General features: G+C 41.8%; 2 protein-coding genes and 1 long non-coding RNA gene across 4 annotated transcripts in view; 2 read left to right on the top strand and 1 right to left on the bottom strand.

The window, feature by feature from the left end:
* Positions 1 to 6,595: 6,595 nt before the first annotated feature.
* Positions 6,596 to 21,146, bottom strand: Thap2 (THAP domain containing 2). 2 transcript variants are annotated; one of them, XM_052165977.1, is made up of 3 exons: positions 20,813 to 21,146; positions 11,745 to 11,940; positions 6,596 to 8,316 (listed from the first exon to the last, which is right to left on the bottom strand). In XM_052165977.1, the coding sequence occupies exons 1-3, from the start codon at positions 20,881 to 20,883 to the stop codon at positions 7,930 to 7,932; spliced, it is 654 nt and encodes a 217-aa protein (XP_052021937.1). In that variant the 5' UTR covers positions 20,884 to 21,146; the 3' UTR covers positions 6,596 to 7,929. The 2 variants fall into 2 exon arrangements, with proteins under 2 accessions (XP_052021937.1, XP_052021938.1); XM_052165978.1 differs by lacking the exon at positions 20,813 to 21,146 and adding an exon at positions 19,234 to 20,224.
* Positions 21,147 to 21,501: 355 nt separating this feature from the next.
* The window catches only part of Zfc3h1 (zinc finger C3H1-type containing), a 50,448-nt gene continuing 44,845 nt past the window's right edge, over positions 21,502 to 27,104 (top strand). Inside the window, exon 1 of the mRNA XM_052165976.1 lies at positions 21,502 to 22,360. Coding sequence (XP_052021936.1) covers positions 21,748 to 22,360 — 613 coding nt within the window. The 5' untranslated portion in view covers positions 21,502 to 21,747. The remainder of the gene's footprint in view (positions 22,361 to 27,104) is intronic.
* On the top strand, positions 22,367 to 27,102 carry LOC127671243 (uncharacterized). Its single transcript, XR_007974682.1, has 3 exons — positions 22,367 to 22,631; positions 25,385 to 25,855; positions 26,718 to 27,102. It is a non-coding gene; the product is annotated as an uncharacterized LOC127671243 (long non-coding RNA).

Here is a 27,104-nt window from a genome sequence, read left to right as displayed (position 1 = left end):
TGCACATAGTGCCAGGCTTTTTGCAGACCTAGCTCTTTGCTGTGAGTCCAACAATTTGTTTAACCCTCTAGCTACTCATGAGCTCTGCACTTATTTGTGAGGTCCCTGAATATTGCATCTGAAGGCGTAGCTGGAAAGCTTGGGACTGGCGGAAGCAACTCCTGGGTGTGAGTCATTAATGGAAGTGTTATTTTAAATAGCTGGTTAGGCAGGAAACTTTCACAAGGGCATCAGGGCCCTCCCTCCTTTGCCTCTGTTACTTGGGAAACATCCTTAATTAGATGGTGGGGTGGGGTGGGAGAGAAATGCTCATTTAGAAGCACATTTCACTGGTAAGATGATTTCATGTGTGATTTTAGCCCAATCTATACTAAGGAGAAAAAGCATCACTGGCATCCATACGCACCTGATGCTGAGGATACAGCACAGGATAGAGCAATTTACCCAGCAAGCATGAAGCCCCGAGCTGACACTCCAGTTCTCAAGCAAAAGAACTTACTGGACATAGACATAACCAAAATAGTTGCATTTTACCGGGAGGCAACCCAGCCCTCTGGGCTGGAGAGTTCAGGGTAAGGGGTGGGGCATATAAAGCTGGAGGAACCCTGTGACTGGTTGGGAGTGAGGGATGCTGGGAGAACCTGTTAAATAGGCACCTCTGCCCTTTGTCCTGGGTTTGAAACCTAACAACAGGAACCTGCCTTTTTGTCCATGTAAGACTTTTCAGTCCGAAGGCTCTCTCCCACAAGTTATCTCCTCTGTGTACTCAAGCACAAGGCACAGTAAAGCACCACACCTGTGATGTTGCAGGCCCCTGTGTAGGTCCTAACTCCAGTTCAGCAAACGGATCCTGGAAGACCTGGCACGAAGAAGAATTGAGTCTTTTAATGGAAAATTACTTGCATTTTGTCTCTCTGTGATTCCCAGTGAAGGGGGCTTAAGCAAAACCCACGGTGTTTCTCAGAGTCTTGGCACCAAATGAAGGGGCTTAAAAAGAGAGGATTGGGGGTTAAGGGAGTGTGGCACGGCGGTGTGGGGGAAGGGGGTGCCCAGGCCGGCCCTTGCCCCAGCACCTCTTCTCCCTGAGGGACCACACACACACACAGGCATGGTATAGAATAGAGTTTATTCAGGGTAGAGGATGGGAGTTACAGAGTCAGAGAGAGAGAGAGAGAGAGAGAGAGAGAGAGAGAAGAGTATAGTGGAGGCTGGCCATGAACATGTGGAGAGAGGGGCGAGGGGAGGAGAGCCCAAGGGGCAGAGAGGTGAGAGTGAAAAGAAAAAGAGAGAAAGAAAGAGAGAGAGAGGAGGGGCAAGTAGCCCCTTTTATAGTGGGCCAGATCTATGGGGCGGGGCATACCAGGCTATTGCCAGGTAGGTGTAGGGTGGAGCTTAGACAGAATACCAACACCCAGAAAACTTCTCTCCTCCTGGATGCCAAACTTTTACTGATAGGTAGGTAATAAAACAAACTATTCTGCAGGCTGTGGTGCACGCCTGTAATCCCAGCACTCTGGGAGGCGGAGGCAGGCGGATTTCTGAGTTCGAGGTCAGCCTGGTCTACAGAGTGGGCTCCAGGATAGCCAGGGCTACACAGAGAAACCCTGTCTAGAAAAACAAAACAACAACAACAAAAAACCCCCAAAACAAAAAACAACAACAACAAAAAAACAAATCCAAAAAACCAACAAAACAAAACAAAACAAGACAAAAAAAAACCCCTATCCTTTCTTAAGACTGAATTTGGGATCATTCTTTTAGTCACAGTTGTATTGCTGTGAAGAGACATCAATACCACAGCAACTCATTACTACCACCACCACAACCACCACCACCACCACTACCACCACCACCACCACTACTACTACTAGTACTACTGCTATTATTAAGCATTTAATTGGGGGCGTGCTGGCTACATGCTGATCTGCAGGTAAGCAGGTAACCAGAGAGAGAGAGAGAGAGAGAAGGAGAGACACTGAACCTGGCCTTGGCTTTTGAAACCTCAAAGTGCACCCGGCCACACATCTCTTCTAACAGGGGCACATCTGACAAGGGGATATCTTCTTAATCCTTTCAAATAGCTCATTAACTGGGGACTAAGCATGCAAATATATGAGCTTATGAAGGCCATTTCCACTCAAATTACACGAATGTAGTTAATACAAAAAATCCGTAGAGGTATTGTGGCTGGGATCCCAGCAGCACTAAGAGGAACGCAGGGGGTTAGAAAGACCAGTTTGGCCAGTTGTGGTGGCACACACTGGTAAGATTTGCTGAAGGAGGAAGAGGCAGGAGGATCACTTTTGAGGCCAGTCTGGGCTACACATTAAAAAATAAAAAAATAAAAACCAAAATAAAAAAAAAAAAGAAAGAATGGGGAAAAAAGGAAAGAAGGAAAAAATGAAAAAGGAAAGTACAGTTTGAGACTACTTTGAATTGCATATTGAGACTATATCTCAGAACATACAAAAAGTATTCTTAATAGGTTTAGGATTTATTTATTTATTTATTTATTTATTTATTTATTTATTTATTTATTTTTTGATTTGCTTTTTTTTCCGAGATAGGGTTTCTCTGTATAGCCCTGGCTGTCTTGGAACTTACTCCGTAGATCAGGCTGATGGCGAACTCAGAAATCTGCCTGCCTCTGCCTCCCAGAGTGCTGGGATTACAGGCGTGCACCACCACCGCCCGGCTTAGGATTTATTTTTAAGTGTACAAGTATTTTGTCTGCATGTATGTATGTATACCATGTGCATGCCTGTTGACCATGGAAGCCAGAAGAGGGTATTGGATTCCCTGGAACTGGAGTTATGCACTTTTGTGATCCAGCATATGGATTCTGGGAACTGACCCTGGGACTTCTATAAGAGCAGCAATTGTCAGAACCCTTCTCTTGATATATGTATTTAAAGTATTTGTAAATTTTAAGATTTATTTTTATTTATGTGTCTGCATGTTTGTCTGTATGTATGCATATTTGTGTTTTGGCACCTTAGGTAGCCAGAGGAGGGCACTGGCTTCCTTGTAGCTGTAGAGTTGAGAGTTGTGTCAAATGGGCGCTGGGAACTGGTTCTCTGCAAGGGCGTCAAGTGTCCTCTTTTTTATTTTTAAGACAGGGTCTTACTGTATGGCATTGGGGCCTGGAACTCAATATGTGGACCAGATAGGCCTCAGACTCATAGAGATCATCCTGCCTCTGCCTCCCAGGTGCTGGAATTAAAGATGTGTATCACTAAGACAGTCTGCCATTTGTTTAACCTCTGAGCCATGTCTCCAACCCTACGTCAAAGATTTTTACAGACTTTACCAATCTAAACATGTCAACAAAATCTTTACCTGTTTAAAACCAATTTTCAAGAAGCAAGTTTTCTTTAAATATTTAGAATTTTTATGTGGAGTAAATAAATATTTAATCATCAATCGGAGGTTTCTCTTCCATCTTTGACCATTCAGTTCCCAGATGAAAGTCGAGAACCGTTTTTATTTATAATAAGCCTCAGGCAGCATTAAGCTGGGCAGGTATGTACTTTCTGTGCCATTCTGTCTACTTCTTGCCAACAACCCCACCATATCCCTTGCTGTGTTCTGCCCGGGCTGCTCTGACTCCAAGGGGCCAGCCCTCATGGCCATGTGTTCATGGTTCACCTCCCCCATGGGGTCGTCTTCTCTCCGCCTTGCTCTTCCCTTGTCCTCCTCAGACCCCAAGCCTGGGTACTGAGCCCTCACCTATCTCTCTTCTGCAGCGCTCTAGGCGTCTTTATTCAACTAAAAGTTTTATATTGAGGAGCAAAGTCACAAAGCATTACTTGGATTCTCTCCCGCCTAAGGGCAACCAGACTCTGTGGGGTCAGGATTTAGCATTACAATACATAGCAAGGGACCAAAACACACCAAAGGAGAGAGTGGGTTATAGTGAAGACAGGTCATGTGAACGGAAATACTTTCCTACTGTAGACCTGAGAACAAAGACCTCATCTCACTTGTTCATCCTATGTGCTGAATATCCCAGTTAAGGTTAAAATGCTATTTTATAAAGCATTAATGAATACAATTAAAACAATGGTTTGATTATTGCATCTATCACTAAGTTTTGTGTATGCCTTAAGTTACTGTCAGAGAACTATAAAGAAAGGAAAAGTCAGTTATGTTTTAGTGCTAGGGATGGAACCCAGAATCTGGTGCACAGTAGGTAGGGAGGTGCTCTCCCTCTGAGCTGCACCACAGCTCCATGCGAATCTTTACAGTCCTTCCTGTATTTAGCTTTGGATGCATAAAGATTTCAAATGGTGTAATAATGCACACTTAGCAACAACGTGGAACCCGTCTGCCAGTAAGTCTCTACCTGATTCACAGTTTGCTTCAACTTAGAGAGAAGAAAGACTACAGAGTCCTTATGGGTTCAAGTTAAAGGAAGCACCTTTACAGAAATGTTCACCTTTAGAAACAACAGGGATGACAAAAATTCCTTGGGAAACAATTTTTTAATAGTAACAAATTCCAAGTACATTTTTTGTGAGTACAATTTATTGTTTAATATACATTACAAAATCCTTAACTTTATAAAGTATTCAACTGTCTAAATATCAAAAGAATCCCACTCCTGATATAAAGATTAGTTTCTCTAGCATATCAAAATTAAAATTTACCCGTATTCTAACATTGAGAAATGAGAGAACATGACGAAATCTCCAGACACCATTAGCACGGATCTCATAAACGTCTTTAATACATTTAAAGTTTGTCTTTTGCTTTTCTAAAACACACGATTTTTTCCTATTTTGATAACATACATTGAAAGGAGGAGAACTCGAAGACATGTATTCATCCTAGAACCGTGTAGAGCGCAGGCATCCTCCATCTCCTTGCAAGTGGGACAGAGTAACGCGTGACTAAGTAAACAAAGGTATCTTCCTGTGTGACTCCAGCTTGGAAGGAGAAAGGCAGAGACTGGAGAACAACTATTTCATGAGTTAGTTCAGAAACCTGCTGATAGGGTTGTTTGTTTCCAAAATATCAAGTTTCAGATATGCCAGTTCTCAGCTTTGACCTACTTATAGCTGTGCCTTTCTTGCAACAAAGTTATCATTTTGAACTGTTCAGTATGTTTTTTTTTTTTTAAGGGTTTTGACCCAGTAACACTGAACTCAGGCTGAACTGCTCTGCCCACCTCTCACCAGTCATTCTAAGAAAACTCTGTTTTATTTCAAAAGAAAGTCACTTGGCTGTAAATTGGTATAAAGTTTCTAAGTTTTCCACTGAGTGTCGACTCAGCAGTGTGCCTCTGAGCATCTTACACCTGTTTCTTTCGTATCATACTCTAAGCTCTGTTCTTCTGGGAGGCTTGCAGCAACTGCACAGTCAGCTACATAAATCTATCAGCAAACGGGAGGCAGGATTTTATGATACCTTGACTGTCTTACTTTTCCCCACCTTTACTTCCTTCTCCCTCTTGGCTACCATGACAGATGTGTGTTACCAGGTTCAGCTAGGAAGCCATTTTAAAGCAGACAGATGTGTTGTTAATACAGACATGTTTTGAATCAGAAAAATATGAAGAAAACAGGCAGAAAATTATATTCACTGAGAGGTGAATATAATTCACCTCATTCAATGGTGTCCAAGCACAGTGAATGAAAAGGCCCGGGGGACAGCTCAGTGCAGCCTCCGCATGCACAGCTAGCGCCCAGGTCAATTCCAGCACACAAACAAAACACCCCAAAGAAACTAAAGCTGATGATAAGGAATGAAGATGATGTAACTCTGCCAAATTTACAATGTCGTACATTTATGATTTAAAATGTGTATTAAGATATCAAGATACTAACCCTAGCCAGATCACATTAATTAGTGCTTGGTGCTTTGGGAACATGGTAAACCATATGGAAGTTTACATTTCGAGAACATAGCTTATGTTAATATGATCATTTACCCAGCTTATTTTAGGCTATCAAGTAAGTACAGTCACTGTGTTTGCCGTTGATATTTGAGATAATAAAGACGCATGGACAGAATTAGGAAAAAATATATGATGACAAATTTAAGGAACTTTATACTTAACATAGCTAAAAAAAGAGTGATCACATCTACAAAAGAATTTGTAGAGTATTGATTATAAGTATCACATGAAAAGTAGGAGAGCCATTTCCTACCACTATGTTTGCAGGGAAGACAATCCTTACTAAATAGTGATGGTTACTGGGTGGGACAGGCAAGAGATGGCAGAGAATCCAAATTCCACCTCTGTGAAGGAAAGGTTTATAGTTATTTGTGATTAGGCATTTATGTTCATATGGTAATCTCACAAACTGGAAGAAGAACTAAATAACTTATGTGAGTACACTTTTACTTACTTAGCCAAAGCTTTTTGAAGGAAGTACTCTTATTTTGAAGGGAGGGCTCTTATTTTGAAGGAAGGGCTTTTATTAAACATTTAGTGACACAAGGCCTTTTCAAGGTGCAAGTGGTGCCAGAAGAGCGATTTTGATATTTTATTTTATAAATATCAGCATTTGCATAGCTTTATCACATAAACACATTATTTTAGAGGACTGTATTTTATTTCCATTATGAATTAAAGTTGTTTCGATTTTCTAAAAAAAAAAAAAGTTAAAAAGCAAGCTGATGGGGTAAGATAAACTGAGCTTGTTTAATTTACCACTGTTGGGTTTCAGATCCAGGACTGAGGTGGATATGGAGCATAGCAAAGTGGACCTGGGCTCCAGGTCCTCTCAGATCTCCCAGTCCCTTCCTGGTGCAGGGCATGGCTGGCATGCCCCGCCCTCTATGCTGAACTTTCCAACCTTAAAATACCTTCTTAGACTGTCCAATACTGTTTTAGATCCTCAAACACTTTCTTAGAAGCTTTCAGACCCCCAGACATTGACATGCTAAGTACAAACCTCAGCAGCCTGCCTGGGTCTGAAACTCGGCATAGTTAAGTAGTCCCCTGTGATTAAATTATACTGTCATTTATTAAGGAGGGAAAAAGCTATTTTTGACATAAAAAAGGCAGCTAAGAAGTAGCTATAAAAAGAAACATCAGCTTAAGAATTTGTTATCAAAACAAGGAACAGACGGTCTAAAGTAGTTATTAATGTATCAATTATGAAGATGGAAATTCAATATTTTTATAAGAAAAAGAATATATACAGTTGTCTATTTATTTTGTTAAGGTAATAGCTAGACTTCAAATTCTGCATTATATTCTGTATATTTTCTTAGAAGTTGAATATAACTCACTGGGTTTTCCCAGTCTGAGGTACTTGAGGCCTCGCCTAGTTTAGAGTCTCAAAGGTATTTCACATTCAAAATACTATTTTCAAATTATTTTACAACCTACTTTTAAATTCAGTGTTCTTATAAGAAAGGCCATGATAAGCTTACTTTCACTGTTTAAAATACAAAAGGCTAAAAAAGAAAAAAAAAAAAAGCCTTGCCCTGTACCCCAGAGGTTTTATTCTATAAATTTTCAACCACAATCCCAATAATTTAATTCATACAAAATCGAGTAGTTTTAAGCTCACATTTAATGCGATTAGCTCCTACTTCACATGTTCTTTAGAATGTAATATCCCAGCTTTGGTGCAGAACACTTTTCCTTATATGACCATATCATTTGTTGTTTCTATTTGACAGCAGTTTAAAAAAACAACAAAACAAAACAAAAAAAAAAAAAAACAAGACCAGAAACAACCTCTAGCAGTGTTTCCTGCGTACGCGATCCTCACGTAAGGCACTTATACTTGTTCTCAAGCTTGTCACTGGATTTCCCACTCCCGCAGGTCTCCATACAGTGACACTGCTTCTTCAAGGGAAACCGCGGAACCTGACTGCAGCGCCACAGGCAGAGTGTGGTGGGTGCTGGCGGGCATGGGCACCGGGTCTGTGTACCAAGAGCTTGAGTGCAGAGTCTCGTCCCGTTCACCCCTAGAGAATGGGTACTGCTTTATCTTGTGGATCTTGTTCAAGAATGTTTAAATCTTCCAGGGGAAGATGGCTTAAGGCAGTTGGTAGACTCTGCTCCGAGATACCCTTAGGGAGCACACCACTTGCTTCCGAGTTCTTCACAAAGCACGTGGCTTTGATCCATCGTCGAGTCGCTCTGCGCTCTCTTTGCAGGCATGTTTTCATTTTTCTCCTCAAGCTTGCTATTTCCTTTTCTAGCTTAATTATCCTTCTCTTCGCCTCCATAGGGTTCCTGAAGGCATAGCTGTGTTCCAGCAGTACCTGCTGACTACTGTTCAGCTTTAAATTGCACAGTCCGCTTGGAGTAAGACTGTTGTTTTTCTTCAGAAGATTCCTTGACTTGAGTTTCTGAGCCGAACAGAGAGTTTAACATAAAGTATGAATATCACACATAAGTAGACAGTGTCCAGTTTTGAGTAACACAGTATTTAACTGATCTTTAAGGAACTGCTTTTAAGGTTTACTGGGCAACAACAGCTACCGCATGTGATCATGGATTTAGGTTCTTGAAAGGATAGAAAATACAGCCTAACTCTCTAATGACCCCAAGAAGTCAGAAGTTTAAAATGCTATCTTGCTCCAAAGAAGCTCTAACTCCAGCCTTCTAAGGAGCCTTAAACACTTCATATTCCAGAGCCCACTCTTTGTTAGAAACTAGGTAAAAGGTCACAAGAAGGCTGGAGTTAGAGCTTCTTTGGAGCAAGATAGCATTTTAAACTTCTGACTTCTTGGGGTCATTAGAGACTTAGGCTGTATTTTCTATCCTTTCATTCTCAGTAGGTTGAATGAGTCAGGCTTTCTCTGTGCAGCTGTGGCTATTGGCTTGAACTCACAGAGATCCACCTGCCTCTGCATCTTGAGTGTGGGGGTTAAAGCCATGTCACCACTGTGCCTTTCTATGTCCTTTATCTGCAGACTTATTTAAACATGATTTCAAAATAAGCAGTAGGTTTTCAAGGTAGCTTCCAGATTATTCAATATGATTCTATGGAGATTAAAAAAGGATCTTTTCCAATTCTTTTTACTAAGCCCAAACTAGAATTTGTTTAGACATTTCATTTTATTTATGATACTGATCTGAACTTCCTTTTAGTTAATATTAGTTTCTTAAATGGAGGTATGGTTCAGACCTAGGATCTAAACAAGAGCTCACATATCTACAGAGATATGTTCTTAGGTGTAAAGCTTCCAAACAGATATAGATATTAGTTCTTTACACTAAATCTTTAAAGATTTAAAATCAGGCTAGAGCCAGACAGTGGTGGTGCACGCCTGTAATCCCAGTACTTTGGAGGCAGAGGCAGGTGGATTTCTGAATTCAAGGCCAGCCTGGTCTACAGAGTGAGTTCCAGGACAGCCAGGGGTACACAGAGAAACCTTGTCTTGAAAAACAACAACAAAACAAAATCTGGCTAGAAATTTTTTTCTAATCCAGAAAGCTAAGGATTCTTTTTGTCCCATATACTCCAGAAATATCAAACTACATGTGATTTTCCTATTGTGTCACATCCTATAACTGTCTTTCTTCAATGTATGATTGACACATTTGTGATCCCTGCATTCAGGAGGCTGAGGCAGGATTGATATAACTTGAGACTAGTCTAGAGCAACACAGTGAAATTGCCTCAGAAAAGCCAAAATGTAAAGGAAAAACTGGACTTTATATTTTGGACACAGAGGCAGGAGGATGGCTAGTTCAAGACTGGCTTGTAGGGCTGGATGAGAACTTAGTAGTTAAGAGCACTGGTAACTCTTCCAAAGGACCCAGATTCAATTTCCACCCCCTACAGGGTGGGTAACAACCATGTGTAATGCCATTTTCTCCAGGAGATCCAATGGCCTCTTCTGGTCTCCACAGGCACCAGGCATATTCACGGTGCAGATAAATATTCAAGAAAAGCACCCATAAAGGAATAGCTTGGGCTAGGTAGAGTAAAATTGAAGATAGCCTGGGCTACCTCGATAGAAAGACTGCCTCTTCAAACAAAAAAACAACACAAACAAAACGAAGCAAAAGCATTGTCACCACTTACTGAAGCATCAGTCGTGGGGAAAGAGTGCTGAGTAAGTTATAGTTCTTACTCTCATAAAACCTACAGCTGGCCTCTTCTCACAGCGAAACGGCAGCTTCCCCTTGCTCTCCATTTTCAAAATATCAGATTCTAGTATAAGAAGTTTAGTAGTTATTACATAAATAAATGATCCAAATGCCAGAAATCAGGCTCCCTCTTTCATTGTGTTGAGGCAGTGCCTCCTGCAGCCCAGGCTGGGGTCAACCCTATGCAGCACGCGACCCTGAACTTCTTTCCACCTGTCTCTGCCTCCTCAGGACTTAACCACACATCCCAGTGCCAGTTGGTTTCAATTTCACACGTATTTGAGTGTGTACGTGGGGTCAGGTACTCTTTGAGGTTCTCAAACAAGAAAGGTTTAGACATAAGAAAGCCCTTGCTGTGCTGCAGCTTTCGAACATCTTAAAGAGCAGCAGCAGCAGCAGCAGCAGCAGCAGCGGCAGGGGCAGCAGCAGGGGCAGCAGGGGTGGCAAGGGCGGCAGCAGGGGCAGCAGCGGAGCAGCAGCAGCAGGGGAAGAAGCGGCAGGGACAGCAGCAGGGGCAGCAGAGGCAGCAGCAGAGGTGGCAGCAGGGGCAGCAGGAGCAGCAGCCCACACAGGTACTAGAACCCTAACTCAAGTCCACTTCCAATGTCATAAGTAAATCAAACAATAGCTTTCCCTTTTTTACTGGAAGATGCCCTTTTAAAGTCCCCCTGTATTTTCTACCTTTTCTTTAAGGTGACTTTCTCACTGTTTCTTCTCTAATCAGATCTTACATAGCCAGATACAATATTTCTTTCTCCTCTTGTCTCTTTCCCCTAGTGCTGGTCATCAAACCTTGTGTGTGCTGGACACACCCTACTGTAATAAAACTGTATTTGCACACTTAAACCAAGTGGTTTTGTTTGTTTTGTTTTTGTGACAGAGGTCTTACTATTTAGCTCTGGCTGCACAGGAACTCAATAAGATGTGGCTAGGCTCTAACTCACAGACCTCTACCTGCTTCTGCCTAGCGTGGAACTAAAGGCTGCCTTGAACTTGTTTTGATTCATTCATTCAGCCTGTACCCAATTCTCTTTTCTTTCAAGTAAGTCAACAACTGATAATTTATCCCTCCACTCCCTGGCTTTAGTTTTACCATCGAATTAAATTGTTCTATATGTGGTCACAAACCTTCCCTGGTATTCCATATTCCCAAGCCCTCATGCCTAAACTGAAGGAGCACTGTAGTTTCTTAGAAAGCACCACCTTTTGGCATAACTGTAGAGTCCCTACAGTACTTAATAGCATATCACCTGCTTATCACCTTACAATTACAAGACAGTGATCCTGAAGGTCTCATTAGGAATCTTCTTTGGTTTGCCAATGGTACATTTACTAATAACAACTAATAATTTGTTCTGTAAGACTGCAATTCTGGTAAAGTACTCCATAAGCAAATTATTTCATATTTGGAGTATTTGCATAGATTTTACCTGTTGAGCATCCTCTTAATCTTAAAGTCTAAAATCTGAAATCTGTTTGGAATTCACTGGGGAAACAGACTGAGTCAGGAATCTCTGATCTCTTAACTCTAGCTGTACCTTTATTACACAAGAGGGAGCTTTCAGCTTTTTTGAGGTGTGTGATAACCCACTCGCTTTAACACAATTCAAGTGGCTTTCTTATACAAGCAAAAAGTAATAGGATCTAAAACACGGTTTAAGAAAGGAGAGTGACCTACCAGAGACTTTATATGAGTACAAAAATCAAAAATGGTTGGAACAGCATCCATTTTAAGCCGTCGGGTTTGGCCTGTTAGATCAAAACAGGAGGCTTCAAAGTGCTTTGAGCAAAGAAAAGTGTGTTTTCCTGGCACAAAATTTTTACGCCTAACCAGGCGAACCCATTCTTTTCTTCTTTTAGGATCCAAAGGAAACCTTAAAACAAGCAAACAAAGAGCAACTCAAATTCCAATGCTTCTGCTTTGGCTGCACTTAAAACAGTTACATTTTAAGGAAGTCTCACATTTATATAAAAACTTATGTAAAAAATGAAGTACTCTCCAGAGGTCAATTTATACTAATTTTTATAGTTATAACAATTTCGTGAAAAACTGACCTTAATAGCTTTTTTGAACTTAAAAAAAAAAAAAAAAAAGAGCTATTCCCTCCAATCTAGCCCTTAACATGGGCAATAACTAAAACACAAATAACACTCTTTTGTAGAATTATCACAAGTAGGAGTAATTACACATGCATTTATCTGTTGCTGTTTAACAAATAAATCAGATATGATAGAGATTAAATTTTAACAAGGAAAGTCTAGACAATATAGTGCATTCTGTCTTTCCTACATTACATCATTTTTTAAAATACTTTCTCCATTAAAGTTTCCAGTGTACAAGTCATATATTTTCAAAGAAAATATGTTCTTGCATGTATGCTCTGTGTGTGTGTGTGTGTGTGTGTGTGTGTGTGTGTGTAGGCAAATATGTGGAGACCATAAAACAACTTCTGGGGTGAAGTGGTTTGGGTCGTTCCTTCCACCATGGGTTCTGGGAATGGAAGTCAAGTTCTATGGCTATACAGCTTTTGCATAGCCATTTTGTTGACTCCAAAGCTGTTTCTTGAGGAAAGCCATTATTATTATTTATCTGCTTAACTTTGAATTGTGAATAGCAAGAACTCAACAAAAATTAATATATTAATACCAATACAGAATATATAAATAACTCATCATAGTCTATGTAGTTGAGCTGCAGTAAAAGACCTGGAGCCATATATGGAACAAAGAGGAAAACAATTATAAAAAGATAAGTGATCTGTAGCTAGCCTTTTCCTACCATCCATCTTTCTTTCTTTCTTTCTTTCTTTCTTTCTTTCTTTCTTTCTTTCTTTCTTTCTTTCTTTCTTTCTTTCTTTCTTTCTTCTCTCTCTCTCTCTCTCTCTCTCTCTCTCTCTCTCTCTCTTTCTTTCCCTTCCTCCCTCCCTCCCTCCCTCCCTTCTTCCTTCCCTCCCTCCCTCCCTCCCTCCCTCCCTCCCTCCCTCTCTCTCTCTCTCCCTTCCTTTCTTTCTTTCTTTGGTTTTTTCGAGACAGGGTTTCTCTGTGTAGCCCTGGCTGTCCTGGAACTCATATTTATTTCAAATACAAAAGATACATTTAACTGGGTGGTGGTGAGGCACGCCAGTGATCCCAGCAGAGGCAGGCGGATTTCTGAGTTCGAGGCCAGCCTGGTCTACAGAGTGAGTTCCAGGACAGCCAGGGCTACACAGAGAAACCCTGTCTCAAAAAAACCAAATCCAAAAAACCAAAAACCAAACCAAAACAAAACAAAAAAATCAACCAACCAAACAAAAAAGATACATTTATCCAATACATACTGCTGAAGGAAGACACAAATATGTTTCTGGAAATTCTAATAACTCTAGGTTTGTTAATTGAGTTGGAATGTAAGAATAAACACTCACACAAGGTTAACTTTCAGTTACAGTTTTTAAATTTAGGACCAGTGAGATGACTCATTAGACAAGAACATTGACCACGGAAACTCATGGCTGAGTTTGGTTCCCTGGGCCCACCCACATGGTGGGAGAAAACCCAGCTCCCATACACTGTTTCTGCTCTTCACATGCAGGCCATGGCTATATTTCTCTCAGACCACACAATACAAAGATGAATGTTTGGTATTATATGTGTGTGTATGTGTGTGGGCATGCGTGTATATGTATGTGTGTGTGCATGCGTGCCAGCTTGCAAATGGGAGTCTGAGGCCAAGCTGAGTTGGTTTTCTCCTTCTACCTTTACATGGGTTCTGGGAGTCAAATGCAGATCGCTTTTCGAGGCAAGTGTCTTTACTCCTTGAGCTATTCGATAGTAATATGTCTTCTAATAGATCTTCTTTAGTTTGATTACTGTATCTTCTACATGTACTAACTTGTGTATAAAAAGAACCGGAAGATCCCCGTGCAGTCATGTGGTTCAGAAGGCAGAGCCCATGTATGGAATTAGATTCTTACACATTGCCAGTGATGATAGCATATGTGACAAAAGTTCAAATGTGCTCTATATGTCCTTCCACACGACAGGCATGCCCTGAAGACTTGCTGTCACTCCACAGTTCACAGTGTTTTGGCATTCTATTTTTTATTTTTTACTTTTTAAAGATTTATTTTGAGCCGAGCAGTGGTGGCACATGCCTTTAATCCTAGCACTTGGGAGGCAGAGGCAGGTGGATTTCTGAGTTCAAGGCCAGCCTGGTCAATACAGAGTGAGTTCCGGGACAACTAGGGCTACACAGAGAAACACTGTCTTGAAAAACCAAAAAAAAAGAAGTAAAAAGATTTATTTTATTTATATGAGTACGCTATAGCTGTCTTCAGACACCCCAGAAGAGGGTGTCAGATCCCATTATAGATGGTTGTGAGCCACCATGTGGTTGCTGGGATTTGAACTCAGGACCTCTGGAAGGGCAGTCAGTGCTCTTAACTGCTAAGCCATTTCTCTAGCCAGTATTTTGGTTTTTTAATTTCACTAAATTTTCTGGTAAATTTACCAAGCTTGCTTCGTCCTCAGTCTCATCACCCTCTGAGCTCTCTGAGAGAGGGTCTGCCTATCTAACTCACGCTGGACTACAACACACTATCGTCTAGGGCCAACCTGAAACTCCAGTCCTCCTGCCCCAGCCTTTCAAGTGGTGGGATTACAGGAGTGAGCCACTGCATTTGGCTTGGCACTTATCTCTCAATCTCATTTCATACCACTCTCTAATTATTTAATGGTTTGTCAAGCCCAGCTAAAGAGCCTTTCATTTGACTAGGGAATCAGTATAGATGAGCAGAAATTTGCAGTCCATTGGTTTCCATATTGAGTGTTGGGATTATGGGCCTATAGCATCCCATTTTAGAGTGCTGGGTTTTTTTTGTTGTTGTTATTGTTTTGTTTTGTTTTTTCGAGACAGGGTTTCTCTGTGTAGCTCTGGCTGTCCTGGAACTCACTCTGTAGACCAGGGTGGCCTCAAACTCAGAAATCTGCCTGCCTCTGCCTCCCAAGTGTTGGGATTAAAGGCGTGTGCCACCACTGCCCGGCCTGAGTGTTGTTTTTAATTATGTTTAGCAGATGTTATCTGCTTTGTTTTTGAGAGTCTACCATCTGCCAAGATGACAACAAACTTACTATGTAGCTGAGGATGACTCCTGACTTGCTGTGGATTATAGGTCTATGGAATTCTGTCTGATACTCTGTATTTTTCACAGTTTATATTTAAGGGTAGGACATAGGAGTTGTAGCCCATTGGCTAAATTTTAATACTAAAAACCATCTTACATTAACAAATTCATGTGGTGGTAACTGATGGATATGTTCTTGTCCACATAATACACCCAGGGCTCTTTATAAACATTTCCTGTTTTAGAAACATCACTCAATAGTTTGAACAATGCTATTTAGCTTGCATTTAAAATAAATGGTAGAATACCTCTTACGTTCTTAGGCAATTTAGATGTGGTGGTAATAAAAAAAAATGCTTAGCCTCTGAGAGTATATTGTAGTTTAGAAGGTAGAAAATTAAGTAGTTCTTTTTTTTTTGTTTGTTTGTTTGCTTTTTTGTTTTGTGGATTTGTTTTTTTTTTCAAGACAGGGTTTCTCTGTATAGCCCTGGCTGTCCTGGAGCTCACTCTGTAGACCAGGCTGCCTCGAACTCAGAAATCCGCCTGCCTCTGCCTCCCAGAGTGCTGGGATTTCAGGTGTGTGCCAGCACCACCCAGCTGAGAATTAAGTAGTTCTAACTTGTTAGCAGACTGACTGACAACACTGGTGTTGGACTATCAGAATTCCAATGTTAGCTCCTTTGCACAGTATCTGGACACACAGGCACATTTACCTAACTTTTGTAGATCTCCATTTTTGATAATTGTGGTGCTAGGATCAAAATTAAAATCTCTCATATACTCTAAATGAATATCTACCATTGAGGTATATTCCTAGCCCCAGGTATTTTATATCTATTATTATAAGGTAGAAATGTTTCTTAGGGGCTGAGAAGATGGCTCTGGTGGATGGCTGTGGCTCAGTGGTCAAGTTTTGAAAGTTTCAGGACAGTGAGAGACCCTGTCTCAAAACACACACACACACACACACACACACACACACACACACACACACACACACACACACAGAGACCCTGACTCAAGACCACACACACACACACACACACACACAGAATGAGAGACCCTGTCTTAAGACCACACACACACACACACACACACACACACACACACACACGGACACACACGGACACACACGGACACACACACCCCAAGGTTGTTCTCTGGCGAGATGTAAATGCCTAGCTTAGTGGCATAGTAGGTCTTTTATAAAGGAGTGAGTGTGGTGCTGTAGGGAATAGGCATGCTGGTTTATTTAGAAGGCCCCAAGAGAGGGTTTTAAATGGCAGTGGTGAAGATATATAAGTCTTGGGCACAAGGCATGAAATAATCATGGGTCTTCTTGTAAAAAAAGACAAGCCATAAATGGCTGAATTGCAAGACCTGACAGAATTAGCTGTTAAATACAGCCATTATTAAAATCTAGTTTCCTAACACTTTACTAATAACTATATTTAATAAAGGGCTTTTTTATTCATGTGGATTTCTCTATGTGGATATATACACATGAACTAAAGGACCCAAGGAGGCCAGAAGTTGGATCCCTTAGAGGTGGAGTTACAGACTGAGCTGCCTGAGGCAGGTGCAGGAATTGAACCTGGGTGCTCTGCAAGAGTACACACCTTAGCTGCCGGAGCCGCCTCTCTAGCCCCATCTCTGCTTTTTGAAGTTATTTATGTCTGTTGCATCTGTATTGGAGAACCACTATAGATTAGATTAGTGTGACACTGGACTTCTCTTATCTTCACAACCAGTCACGTCATATTGGTGGCCCGAAACCAAGCTTGGTGAGAGTGAATGCACTGTGGAACCTGGGCAAATACCACCCGTTGGGGCTTTTCCCTTTTGTGAAATGGCGATTGTTAATGTGGAGCCACAGACTATTAATTGTAGAAGGTGGTTAGAAGTACATGAGGTGAAGCCAGTAAGCCAGGCAAGCTGCTGTTACAATGCCCAGTCACCAGGGAAGAGTGAGACATCAAGTTGGACAGCTTCTGACTTGTTGGATGGATAGTATTTCCACTTACTGAAAAGGAGAATACAGGAATCAGTATATTTGTTGGACCGCAGTTCCCTACCAATATTGAATCGATCGGACTGGCAGAGGACCATGGTAATAGTACACATCTGGCCCGCAAACAGTCTTTTGATCATTAGAGATAAGGACTTCTTCTGTTTGGGGGATATTTTAATATGGAAACTACAAGTGGGACACACAAATGCAGGTGGATTATTTTGGGTGACAGTTTGAGTAGGGTTAGTAGAAGAGATTAAAACAAGTCAAAGAAGAAAAATCATAAGACTAGTGACAAATTTAAAAGTGGAGATCATTTTACTGAATAAAAAGTAGCACACATCATGAAAATGAGGCCCAGGGGCATGTTAACAGAGGGAAATTAAGATTATGAAGGAGATGTAGAGAAGTATAAAACAACTGAAAATAAATGTAGGCAACATACTTTTAAAAATTATTTTTATTTTGTGTGTATACATGTCTAAATGTGTCTATGTGTACAATGTGCATGAAAGAGCCCAAAGAAGTCTGAAGACGTGTTGAAACCTCTGGGTCTGATTTGTGAGCTGCTGTGTGTGGGCTGGGAACCATACCACACTAGCGATGTTCGGGTTGTCCTTTATCTTTTTTTTTTTTTTTCAGATTTATTTATTTTATGTATGTAAGTTCACTTTGCTCTCTTGAGAGACACCAGAAGGGGGCATCAGATCTCATTACAGATGGTTGTGAGCCACCATGCGGTTGCTGGGAATTGAACTCAGGACCTATGCAAGAGCAGTCAGTGCTCTTAACTGCTGAGCCAGCTCTCCAGCCCCCTCAACAATAAACATTCTTAACTGATCTTTCCAGCCTCTACCCAACAAAATTTGGGTTGGCATATAGAGAAGTCTATGTCTGCCAGGCAGGGGCAGAGAGATCTTTGTGAGTACTCATGAGTTATTTATATGTGAGAGATATGTAGGTCAATCTTGTCTATTTATCGAGTATGAGCCATCCATACAAAGTCACACAGATACACACACACACACACACACACAGAGAAAGAGAGAGAGAGAGAAAGAGAGAGAGAGAGAAAGAGAGAGAGAGAAGATAGTGTGTGTCTATGTTCTATAAGAGAACTTAAATACTATTTGTATTTATAAAAACAAGACTATATTATTATTTTAACATTGTCTTAACTTCCCCTTCCTCCTTTTTGTATGCTGTGTTTGGAGACAGGATCTTATTTTGTCAAGCCTCAAATTCGTTCTGTAATTAAGACTGGTCTTTATCTCATGGTGAGCCTCTACATACTCTTCCCAAGTAAGAACATAGGAACATACCTGCCTAGCAATCACAAAGACTTACGTCTCTAAGGTTACCATCAAAATGTTAATTTCCATTAGATGAACAGTATTGTACACTGTGCACCTTTTTTTCTCTTTTGTGTTTTTGAGACAGGATATCTCTGTCTCTGCGTAATACCTCTGGCTGTCCTGGAACTTGTTTTGTAGACCAGGCTGGCCTCAAACTCACAGAAATCTCCTGCCTCTACCTAAAGAGATGCAATACCCAACTTACTTTTCTTTTTTTGAGACAGGGATTTACTCTGTAGTCAAGACCAACCTTGAATTTAGGGCGGATGCCCCAGCTCAGAGTTCTTTTTTTTTTTTTGGTTTTTTGGATTGGATTTGGTTTTTTTCAAGACAGGGTTTCTCTGTATAGCCCTGGCTGTCCTGGAACTCACTCTGTAGACCAGGCTGGCCTCGAACTCAGAAATCCTCCTGCCTCTGCCTCCCAGAGTGCTGGGATTACAGGCGTGAGCCACCACTGACCGGCTGACTCCGCCCGGCTGACTCCTGAGTTCTAAGATAGCTGTGAGCCAGTGCACCAAGCTCTCTGTTGTACAGCTCTTAAGCTTTGGATTTGGTGGCTAGACTCCTCCCTTTCATGCTCCGCACTAGATTATCAAGTCCAGAAACTTCTCCTTAAACATTTCCCCAAATCTGTCCCCTCTCTTCATCTTTCCTGCATCTTACTCTAGACCACTGAATGGATTCCTTATATTTATTTACATTTTCTGTTGAGACAGGTTCTATGTAGCTCAGGCTGGCCTCCCTCTTCTTCCTCTGTTGTGGGATTACGTCCGAGCACACCAGGCTGGGGCTTGATTTGTTACAACTCACTCCACTCCTCTTATTCAGCGCTCCTGTACCCACAACTAAGCAGCAGTGTATATTTCGGTTGACATGTAACGTAATTCCCCGTGAAGGAAATCGCAGATGGATTAACATTCGATAAGGCTTCCTTCTCCAAGTTCATCGCTGGAGATGCTGGACTGGCACTTTAAGGATCATGCTCAGCTTTCCACTGTGGCCGGAAGGAAGGCTTTTTATTATGTAAATCTAAGCGTGCTAGTCTTTTCTTAGTCTTGGGGCTCTTAGAGTACTCTTGGAACAAAGCAGAAAACACTTTAATAAAGAAGACCAAACCTATGTCACCCTTTGGTCTCATCTGACGTGCTGTCACCTCTTTTGTGAAGTGTCCTTTGACTTTCTGAGGCTAAATTAGGTCTCTTTGAATGTCTTCTCTGTGGCACTCAACTGTAATTATGCCTTACTCCTCTATTCAATTCTAAAGTCCCTGAGGGTAAGTACTCTCTACATCATTAGCATAATGTCAGGCAATTAGGGACCCAGTGTACATTAGCTATAAGGATGAATAAAGCTCTACATTTGCATGAAATAGTTTAAAAACAAACCTCAGAAGGATTTTTAAAGTGGCAGCTTTTAGTTAGGGGATGCTCGAAGTAATAGTGAAGTAGGAAAAAGAGCAAGGATATTTTATGTATTCTAAGATCACAAGGTATATGGTAGGGTCTATAAAATCTAAACTGTTTTCAGGTAAGTTTTTAGTATTTCTTTTCTTCAGGTAGGGGGCAGTTCTTGAAGTAAAGGTGACCATTTACTGAGTACCTTTTATATTCAAGGCAGTGTTCAAATGCTTTGGAGTTTGAACTAAAGACTGGACTGCCCTGCTCAACCAAAGAAAAACAAAACCGTGTGTGTGTGTGTGTGTGTGTGTGTGTGTGTGTGTGTGTGTGTGAGAGAGAGAGAGAGAGAGAGAGAGATCCTGTCCGAGAGTTTCTATTTGCTCTTTGATAAACATTGTTTAATTACATGGCCGTCAATGCTCGACTCAGTTACCATGTGTGACTATTGGAAATGTTTCCCACGTCAATTCCGCTAGTGAAAATTGCCTAATTTTAACTCGAACACAGCAGGCTTTTAAGGTGACTTGTTGGTTTGAAGGGGAAATGAGCTTTCCCTTATGGCGTCATTCGTCTCAAGGCATGGTCTAAGATACAAAAATAAAAGAGTAGAAAATAAAGGTACACTCATCACTTTTTAATGTAAGGCACAAATAACTCGGATTTCTTTTTCTGCAAATTTGGTAAACTTTCCTCGGAAAAGGAGCAAATGTGTCCAGATGTGCGAAACCACACACAAAGGACAAGAGTGATGCTCCCCTGCTACGGGCAGCTGGGCAAGCGAGTCAAGTCGGAGGACCTGGCTCCTCCGACCGACCGACCGACCGGCCGACCCTCACTGGCGAGGCTCCCGTTTCCGTCACCCCACTCCCTGCCCAGGTTACCTGTGGAAGCTGATGTTAATGTGCTTGTTGTAGGTAGCAGCACAGCCCGCCGCGGCGCAATTGGTCGGCATTTCCCCCGGCCCCTCATTCGGCGCTACCCGCTAAGCTTCTGTCAAACGCTAGACAAACGAGGCGGGCGACAGGGCGCCGCCAGCGCGGTGCAGAGAGCGGGGTGGGAAGAGGGGCGTGCACAGTACAGGGTGGGAGGGAGGCCCACTCCCCTTTCTCTTTATTAATATGGAGGGCTTAAGCCCGCAGAGCCAACGTGCTGGAGCTCCCGGCGCAGACAGTCGCCTTAACCAACATGGCGGCCACACCCGCTCCCCGGCCCTCCCCCCACCCCCCGCGCCCCACCTCCCGGGGTCCCAAAGAGACTAGTTGCAGTGTCTAAGATAGGGGCGCCCTAGCAATGAATGAGAAGAAGGCAGGTGTCTTCCCCACTGACTGATTACTCTGAAACTCAGGTCCGCGACTGAGAAGCAGCCCGCTACCCAGACACTGAGCCCCCCTGTCACCTCAGACATGATACTAGGGACAGCTATGACAGCAGGAACCAAGGGCGAAGCTTGGAGCAAGAGAAGACTACAAATCCCAGCGAGCACCGCGGCGACCCTGGTCTCGCGAGACTTGGAAGTCGCCTTCCTGCGTGCCGCAGGAAATGACGATCGGGACACAGCCTCCTTCCACAGATCCTTTCTCGCGAGCCGGAAGAGCAGCAAGGGGGCGCTAGGAGAGGGAACTGGCAAGCGACAGTCCGGCGAGAGAGATCTGGGGTGCGGGGAAGTTGGGGAGCAGAACCTGCTAGGCGTCCGAGCACGGGAAGGCCGCGCCTGCCGGGTCCGTTAGGACAGAGGGCGGAGGAGGAAGGGGAAGGCAGCTGTCGGGCGGTCCCCGGACAGAGGGCTTAAGGTAGTGTGGACAGCGCTGCTCCCCGGATGGCGACCGCCGATACTTCGACCCCGGCCTCTAGCGGCCTCTCACCGAAAGAAGAAGGGGAGCTCGAAGATGGAGAGATCAGCGACGACGATAACAACAGCCAGATCCGGAGCCGGAGCAGCAGCACCAGCAGTAGCGGCGGCGGGCTGTTACCGTACCCGCGGCGGAGGCCTCCTCACCCGACCCGGGGCGGTGGATCCGGGGGAGGCGGCGGCTCCTCGTCGTCCTCGTCCTCTTCTCAGCAGCAGCTGAGGAATTTCTCACGCTCGCGGCACCCGTCCGAGCGGGGCCACCTCAGGGGACACAGCAGCTACCGACCCAAAGAGCCGTTCCGGACTCATCCGCCCCCGGTGCGGATGCCTTCGGGGTCGCTGTCGGAAAGCAGCCCCCGGCCGTCGTTCTGGGAGCGGAGCCACATAGCTTTGGACCGTTTCCGCTTTCGAGGCAGGCCTTACCGGGGTGGGAGTCGCTGGAGTCGGGGGCGAGGAGTGGGTGAGCGAGGAGGCAAGCCGGGGTGCAGACCTCCTTTAGGAGGAGGAGGAGGAGGAGCAGCGGGATCCGGATTCGGCAGCAGCCAGAGCTGGCGAGAACCCTCTCCACCCCGCAAGAGCTGTATCCTTAACGTGGCGGTGCGCCCTGGGTGTGTCGCCGGAGCTCCCTTTGGCGTCAGTGCTAGGTCCCGGAGTTTAACTTTTCAGAGCTACTCGTTTGTCTCTGCTCGTCTGCGGTTGTCATGCGCCACACTCCACCGCTATTTTCGTAGGTTGTTTCACCGGATGTCTTGCTTTTGGATTCGAGTGTGTGTCATGGATCCCGGTCAACTAGGGAAATCAAATACAGTCTTGTGTTTTTAACAGGACACCAGCAGCCCAGATGCCATTTGGTAATTGTGGGAGTTTTGTTTGTCTATTTGTTGTTGTTTTTTCTTTTCTTTATTTTTTTTTTTTGCAAGCACTGGAATTTCGTATTTATTAGGAAAACGACTTAGATTGTTAGAGACAAGTACTCAATTTTCTTGAGGAATACTGTTACTTGTATTACATCCTGATATTAGAATTCGTAAAGTTTTACTTTGTAATTTTACCGGTCTTGTGATTTTTTTGCTTAACCTAGAGTTATTCGTTCGCATTGCTGCCCTTGTGTGTGTGGTTTATTTTTATCAGTTTTACTATTTAGATCTTTTAAATTCATAAGTAGTTTGGAAAGCTATATGCATTAAGTTCACTAAACTGTGTTTGCTTTTTGGCTTTATAACTCTTTGTGATGCTAACAGGTAGATCAGAGAAAGATAAACTTGCAGCACTTTTAGTTTAGTGTGTTAAAAAGGAGAGATGTATAGACTATGGACTAGTGGAGAAGAAATGTCCTAATTTTTGCTCCCTCTAACCTTATTCTCAGTTATCGTTAACATTACTAAGTTTACTCAGGATTTATGCTAAGAAATTGTCAAAAGCTTTTCTGTTTTATTATGGGTTTATATATCCTGACTTAAACTCTTTAAAATAGTTTACTAAGCACTTTCATTACTGGCTATAATTCCCATGATGTAATGATTGTTGAATATATTTTTTATAAAATGTACATCTGGCACTTAGTTGGAAGATACTCAAAATTATTTTTATGGAGAACTTTTGATATGCTTTTGCCAGATGGCGTGATGTTAAGTGAGCAAGGATAAAGAGAGAGAACAGGTTTTGGTTCCTGTGTCCTGAAAAAGCTTTTACTTCTCTCACCTATCAGTGTTTCAGAAGCATCTCAAGATTGTTTGGGAGAAAAATCATAGGTAGTTAACCTTTTAAAAAATGATGAATGTTCTTAATGAAGATTAGAAAACCATATAATCATTACCCATGATTATATGCAAACATGAGCTATCCACGGTTCTGCTTTCTGAATTAAAAATCAAAGGATGTTTAAATACATACAAACATGTCTTTTGAGGTTACCTAGATGAAAATTCTAGTTTGTATTGGAGAATACACCTTTCCTCTGCTTTAGAAAAGTGTGGTGATTAGTCCTACTACCTCCTGTTTTCACTTTTCTGTCTGTTCATGTTCTACTATTTGGGATTATGCCATATATGAATTTTTATGTACTCATTGCAAAAGGAGTGTAAGTAAATATCCAGTGTGCAGATGTGATTTTGATTGCCCTGACTGCTTCTCACAAGTCAGCTGTCTTGCTGATTGTTTTTAGATATAGCACTTTAAGAACAAGATGCTTGCTTTGATTCTCTGCATTACTGTTTTCATGAGATATCAGTAAACCACCCTAGAGGTAATGTTCTGCTTTGTATAATGCGAGCAAATAGAACTTGGATACAAAGCTTTATCTACATTTTTAAAAATATCTGTATCATACTCAGCTTGATTCATATGTCTACTGTGATTATAAAAATGGCTACTCTACAAATACTGCCTAGAAAAGAATGAGTGCAGTTCTGACTCACTTAACTGACTTAAAAATGAAACATCTTGAGTATGATTTTTGGCTATTGTTGCTATATTTTAACTTAAATAGGATACGATACTTGCAACTTCAAAGAAAACAGAATAGACAGGATTCTGTTTTAGTTCTTTTTATTGTTGTTTGGAGACTTGGGTTCACATTGTAGCTACTTTGGAATTCACTGTGTAGCCCAGCTGGCTCAAAACTATGGCAGTGAACTTGCATCAGCCTGGTGGATAATTGCCATTTTACCCTTGGAAATCAGATGAGCGTTAACACGATTACTTAGCACATTGTCTTAGATGAGTAAAGTCATCCCATCTTTACTTTAGGTGGCAGCCAAGGTTGGAAAGTGGCTCCTCCTTTAAAACATCAGGTTTAAAAGTCATTTAAAAATCATTCTTTCTGTTTCTCTCTGTCCTTATCTCTGTGCCCTCCACCCCCTAGTACTGAAGATTGAACCTAAGGCTTGATAACTAAAACTACATTGCTGGTTCCTTTCTTGCAAAATTGCTCCCAATTCTGTCTTAACCTCTATGGTATTTGAGATCAAAGGCATTTGGCACCATACTTAATACAAAAGCAGTTTTACTTTTATTAATTTTAATTATGATTACATGTGTGCATTCAGTCAGGTGAGTGCCCCAGGAAATCAGAGATGTCAGATTCCCCAGGGCTGGAATTACAAGGCAGTCATGAGCCTGCTGACACAGGTGCTGGGAATTGAACTCAGGTCCTTTGAAAGCACTATATGGGTACACAACCACTAAGCCATCCTCTCCAGCTCACGCAGTTATTATTTTTCCTTCTATCCCTGGGCAGTAGCATCAGCAACTTGTACGTAAAAATGCAAGTTAGAAGGAACATCTTGACAAACTTTAGAATTAGAGTAGGTAAACAGGTTGTTGGCTTTGATCCTAATTATGATGTAGAGGTGGGAAGGGTTTTGTCTAAGAGATAGTTAATGACCCTAACTCAGTTGTTTTTACTGGTTTTCAGTTCTTAGGTTACTTTTTGGTAAATTGAATCTATTCCCTTTGCAAATGTCTGCAATGTCTTTACTATTTATTTGGCTCTTATTACTATAATTCTACCTTTAGATGGTTCAGCTAGAATATTGATACTTGTATTTATGCACACAGAATGCATGAATGGACAGGGAGAATAAATAATTCTGGCTTCATTTAGGAGGTGTCTTGAGTTGCGGTCGAGTTGAAGAACAGAAGCCTAGATACACAGCTTCGTAAATTGTGATGTGCAGGGGAAAGGTAAGACTGGAAAGGTAAGGACAGGTCAGATCGTGAACGCATCCCTTCTGAGGACTTTAAGCTCTAATGAGAATTAAAAGGGATGAGCTGAAGTTTTCTAATCTATAAAGAGACTTTGGTAGCAGGATGGGCATGGTTTGTGGACAGTAGAGAATCCCAGATACCTTATCAATTCAGATTCCTCTCATGTGGTAGGTAAAACTGGGAGTACTTTAGAATGTTTTCAATGAAACAAAGGACTGAAATCTGACGACTGAAGAACACCATTTCAAGCATTGAAGAAAAAGGAGTTAGGAAGTACTAAAAAAATGTAGATAAATGAGGAGACATGAAAATCACAGAAGCTGAGACAACAGTGGTGTACAGTGTTAACATGCTGCAGAAAAATCAGGTAAAATGATGTTTGAAAATAATAATCTATAAACCTAGATCTTTTTTTTTTTTTTTTGGTAGCCCTGGCTGTCCTGGAACTCACTCTGTAGACCTGGCTGGTTTAGAACTCAGAAATCCGCCTGCCTCTGCCTCTCAGGTGCTGGGATTAAAGGCGTGCGCCACCACTGCCCCAGGCTTACATCAGTTTCTGTTCCATTTTGTTGGACAGTAGGAAAGAAAGGTATTGAGAAACTTGACTGCTTGACTGGCTGTAAGAAGAGTTTTTTTTTTTTTGGTTTTTTGGTTTTTTGGATTTGGTTTTTTCGAGACAGGGTTTCTCTGTGTAGCCCTGGCTGTCCTGGAACTCACTCTGTAGACCAGGCTGGCCTTGAACTCAGAAATCTGCCTGCCTCTGCCTCCCAGAGTGCTGGGAGTACAGGCGTGCGCCACCACCACCCGGATTGTAAGAAGAGTTTTAACAGCAGGACTATTGATTTTATATTAAAGTTTGCTTTGTTTCTCAGATATTTAGCCATGAGTTCCATCTTTGAATTGGCGGTTCTATTATTAAACAGAAAAGACCTATGTTATGTTACAACCATTAAAAATACAAATTTCCAGAGTTTTCACTTCTTAATTTCTAGAATGAAATTCCTATTTATGAATTGTTTGAATTAGAAAATACATTTTGAGTACCATTTAAGTTTTAATTTTTGTCACATGGCTTTTTTGTTTGTTAATTGTGCCTGTGTCAGATTTAGCACGTGGTGAAGTTTCAATATTATGTATTGGTTTTTCTTAAGAAATGTCTCTTTCATAAATTACTAATTGTCAGTGTTCGTTTTTTTTATTTCTTATTTTTTTTAATTTGAAATGAGAAGAAACTAGTAAACAAGAAGATTCCCTCCTGATTATCTGAAGTGTAAATTGTCAACATCTGTGACACAGTTTCTCCCCCTTCCTTCAGGAAGCATCCTTAACATCCATTCGCTTTGGGTTTTTGTAATACTTACAGAAGGAAGGATGCTACAGCCTAACTGGGTGGACTACCTGTGGATTCATCTGGTAATTTGTGACACTAATGATTTTGTAAGTGGACTGTTTGTGTGGATACTTGTTAAATTGCAATATGGGCACATAAGCAGGCATTAGCGGCACATGTATTAAATGGAATTTTGTAAGGGAGGAAAAAAAATCATCTATAACTTAAAGTATTTTTGTTAAATTTAACTGGAATTTTTTTGGAAACTGGTTTCCTTAATATGCTG

This window comes from Apodemus sylvaticus, chromosome 20 (assembly GCF_947179515.1).
Source record: "Apodemus sylvaticus chromosome 20, mApoSyl1.1, whole genome shotgun sequence".
In the NCBI taxonomy this organism is placed as follows: Eukaryota; Metazoa; Chordata; class Mammalia; order Rodentia; family Muridae; genus Apodemus; species Apodemus sylvaticus.
The sequence above is the reverse complement of the archived record's forward strand: the minus strand, read 5'-3'. Positions and strand labels throughout refer to the sequence as shown.

What these genes read in the sequence shown, in the direction of transcription:
- Thap2 (XM_052165977.1), bottom strand. Translation starts at nt 20,883, where the DNA reads ATGCCGACCAATTGCGCCGCGGCGGGCTGTGCTGCTACCTACAACAAG. An exon ending in ATTAACATCAGCTTCCACAG is followed by an intron (nt 11,941 to 20,812) that starts GTAACCTGGGCA and finishes GCTTGTTTTAAG; the next exon opens with GTTTCCTTTGGATCCTAAAA. An exon ending in GTACTCATATAAAGTCTCTG is followed by an intron (nt 8,317 to 11,744) that starts GTAGGTCACTCT and finishes TGTTCGGCTCAG; the next exon opens with AAACTCAAGTCAAGGAATCT.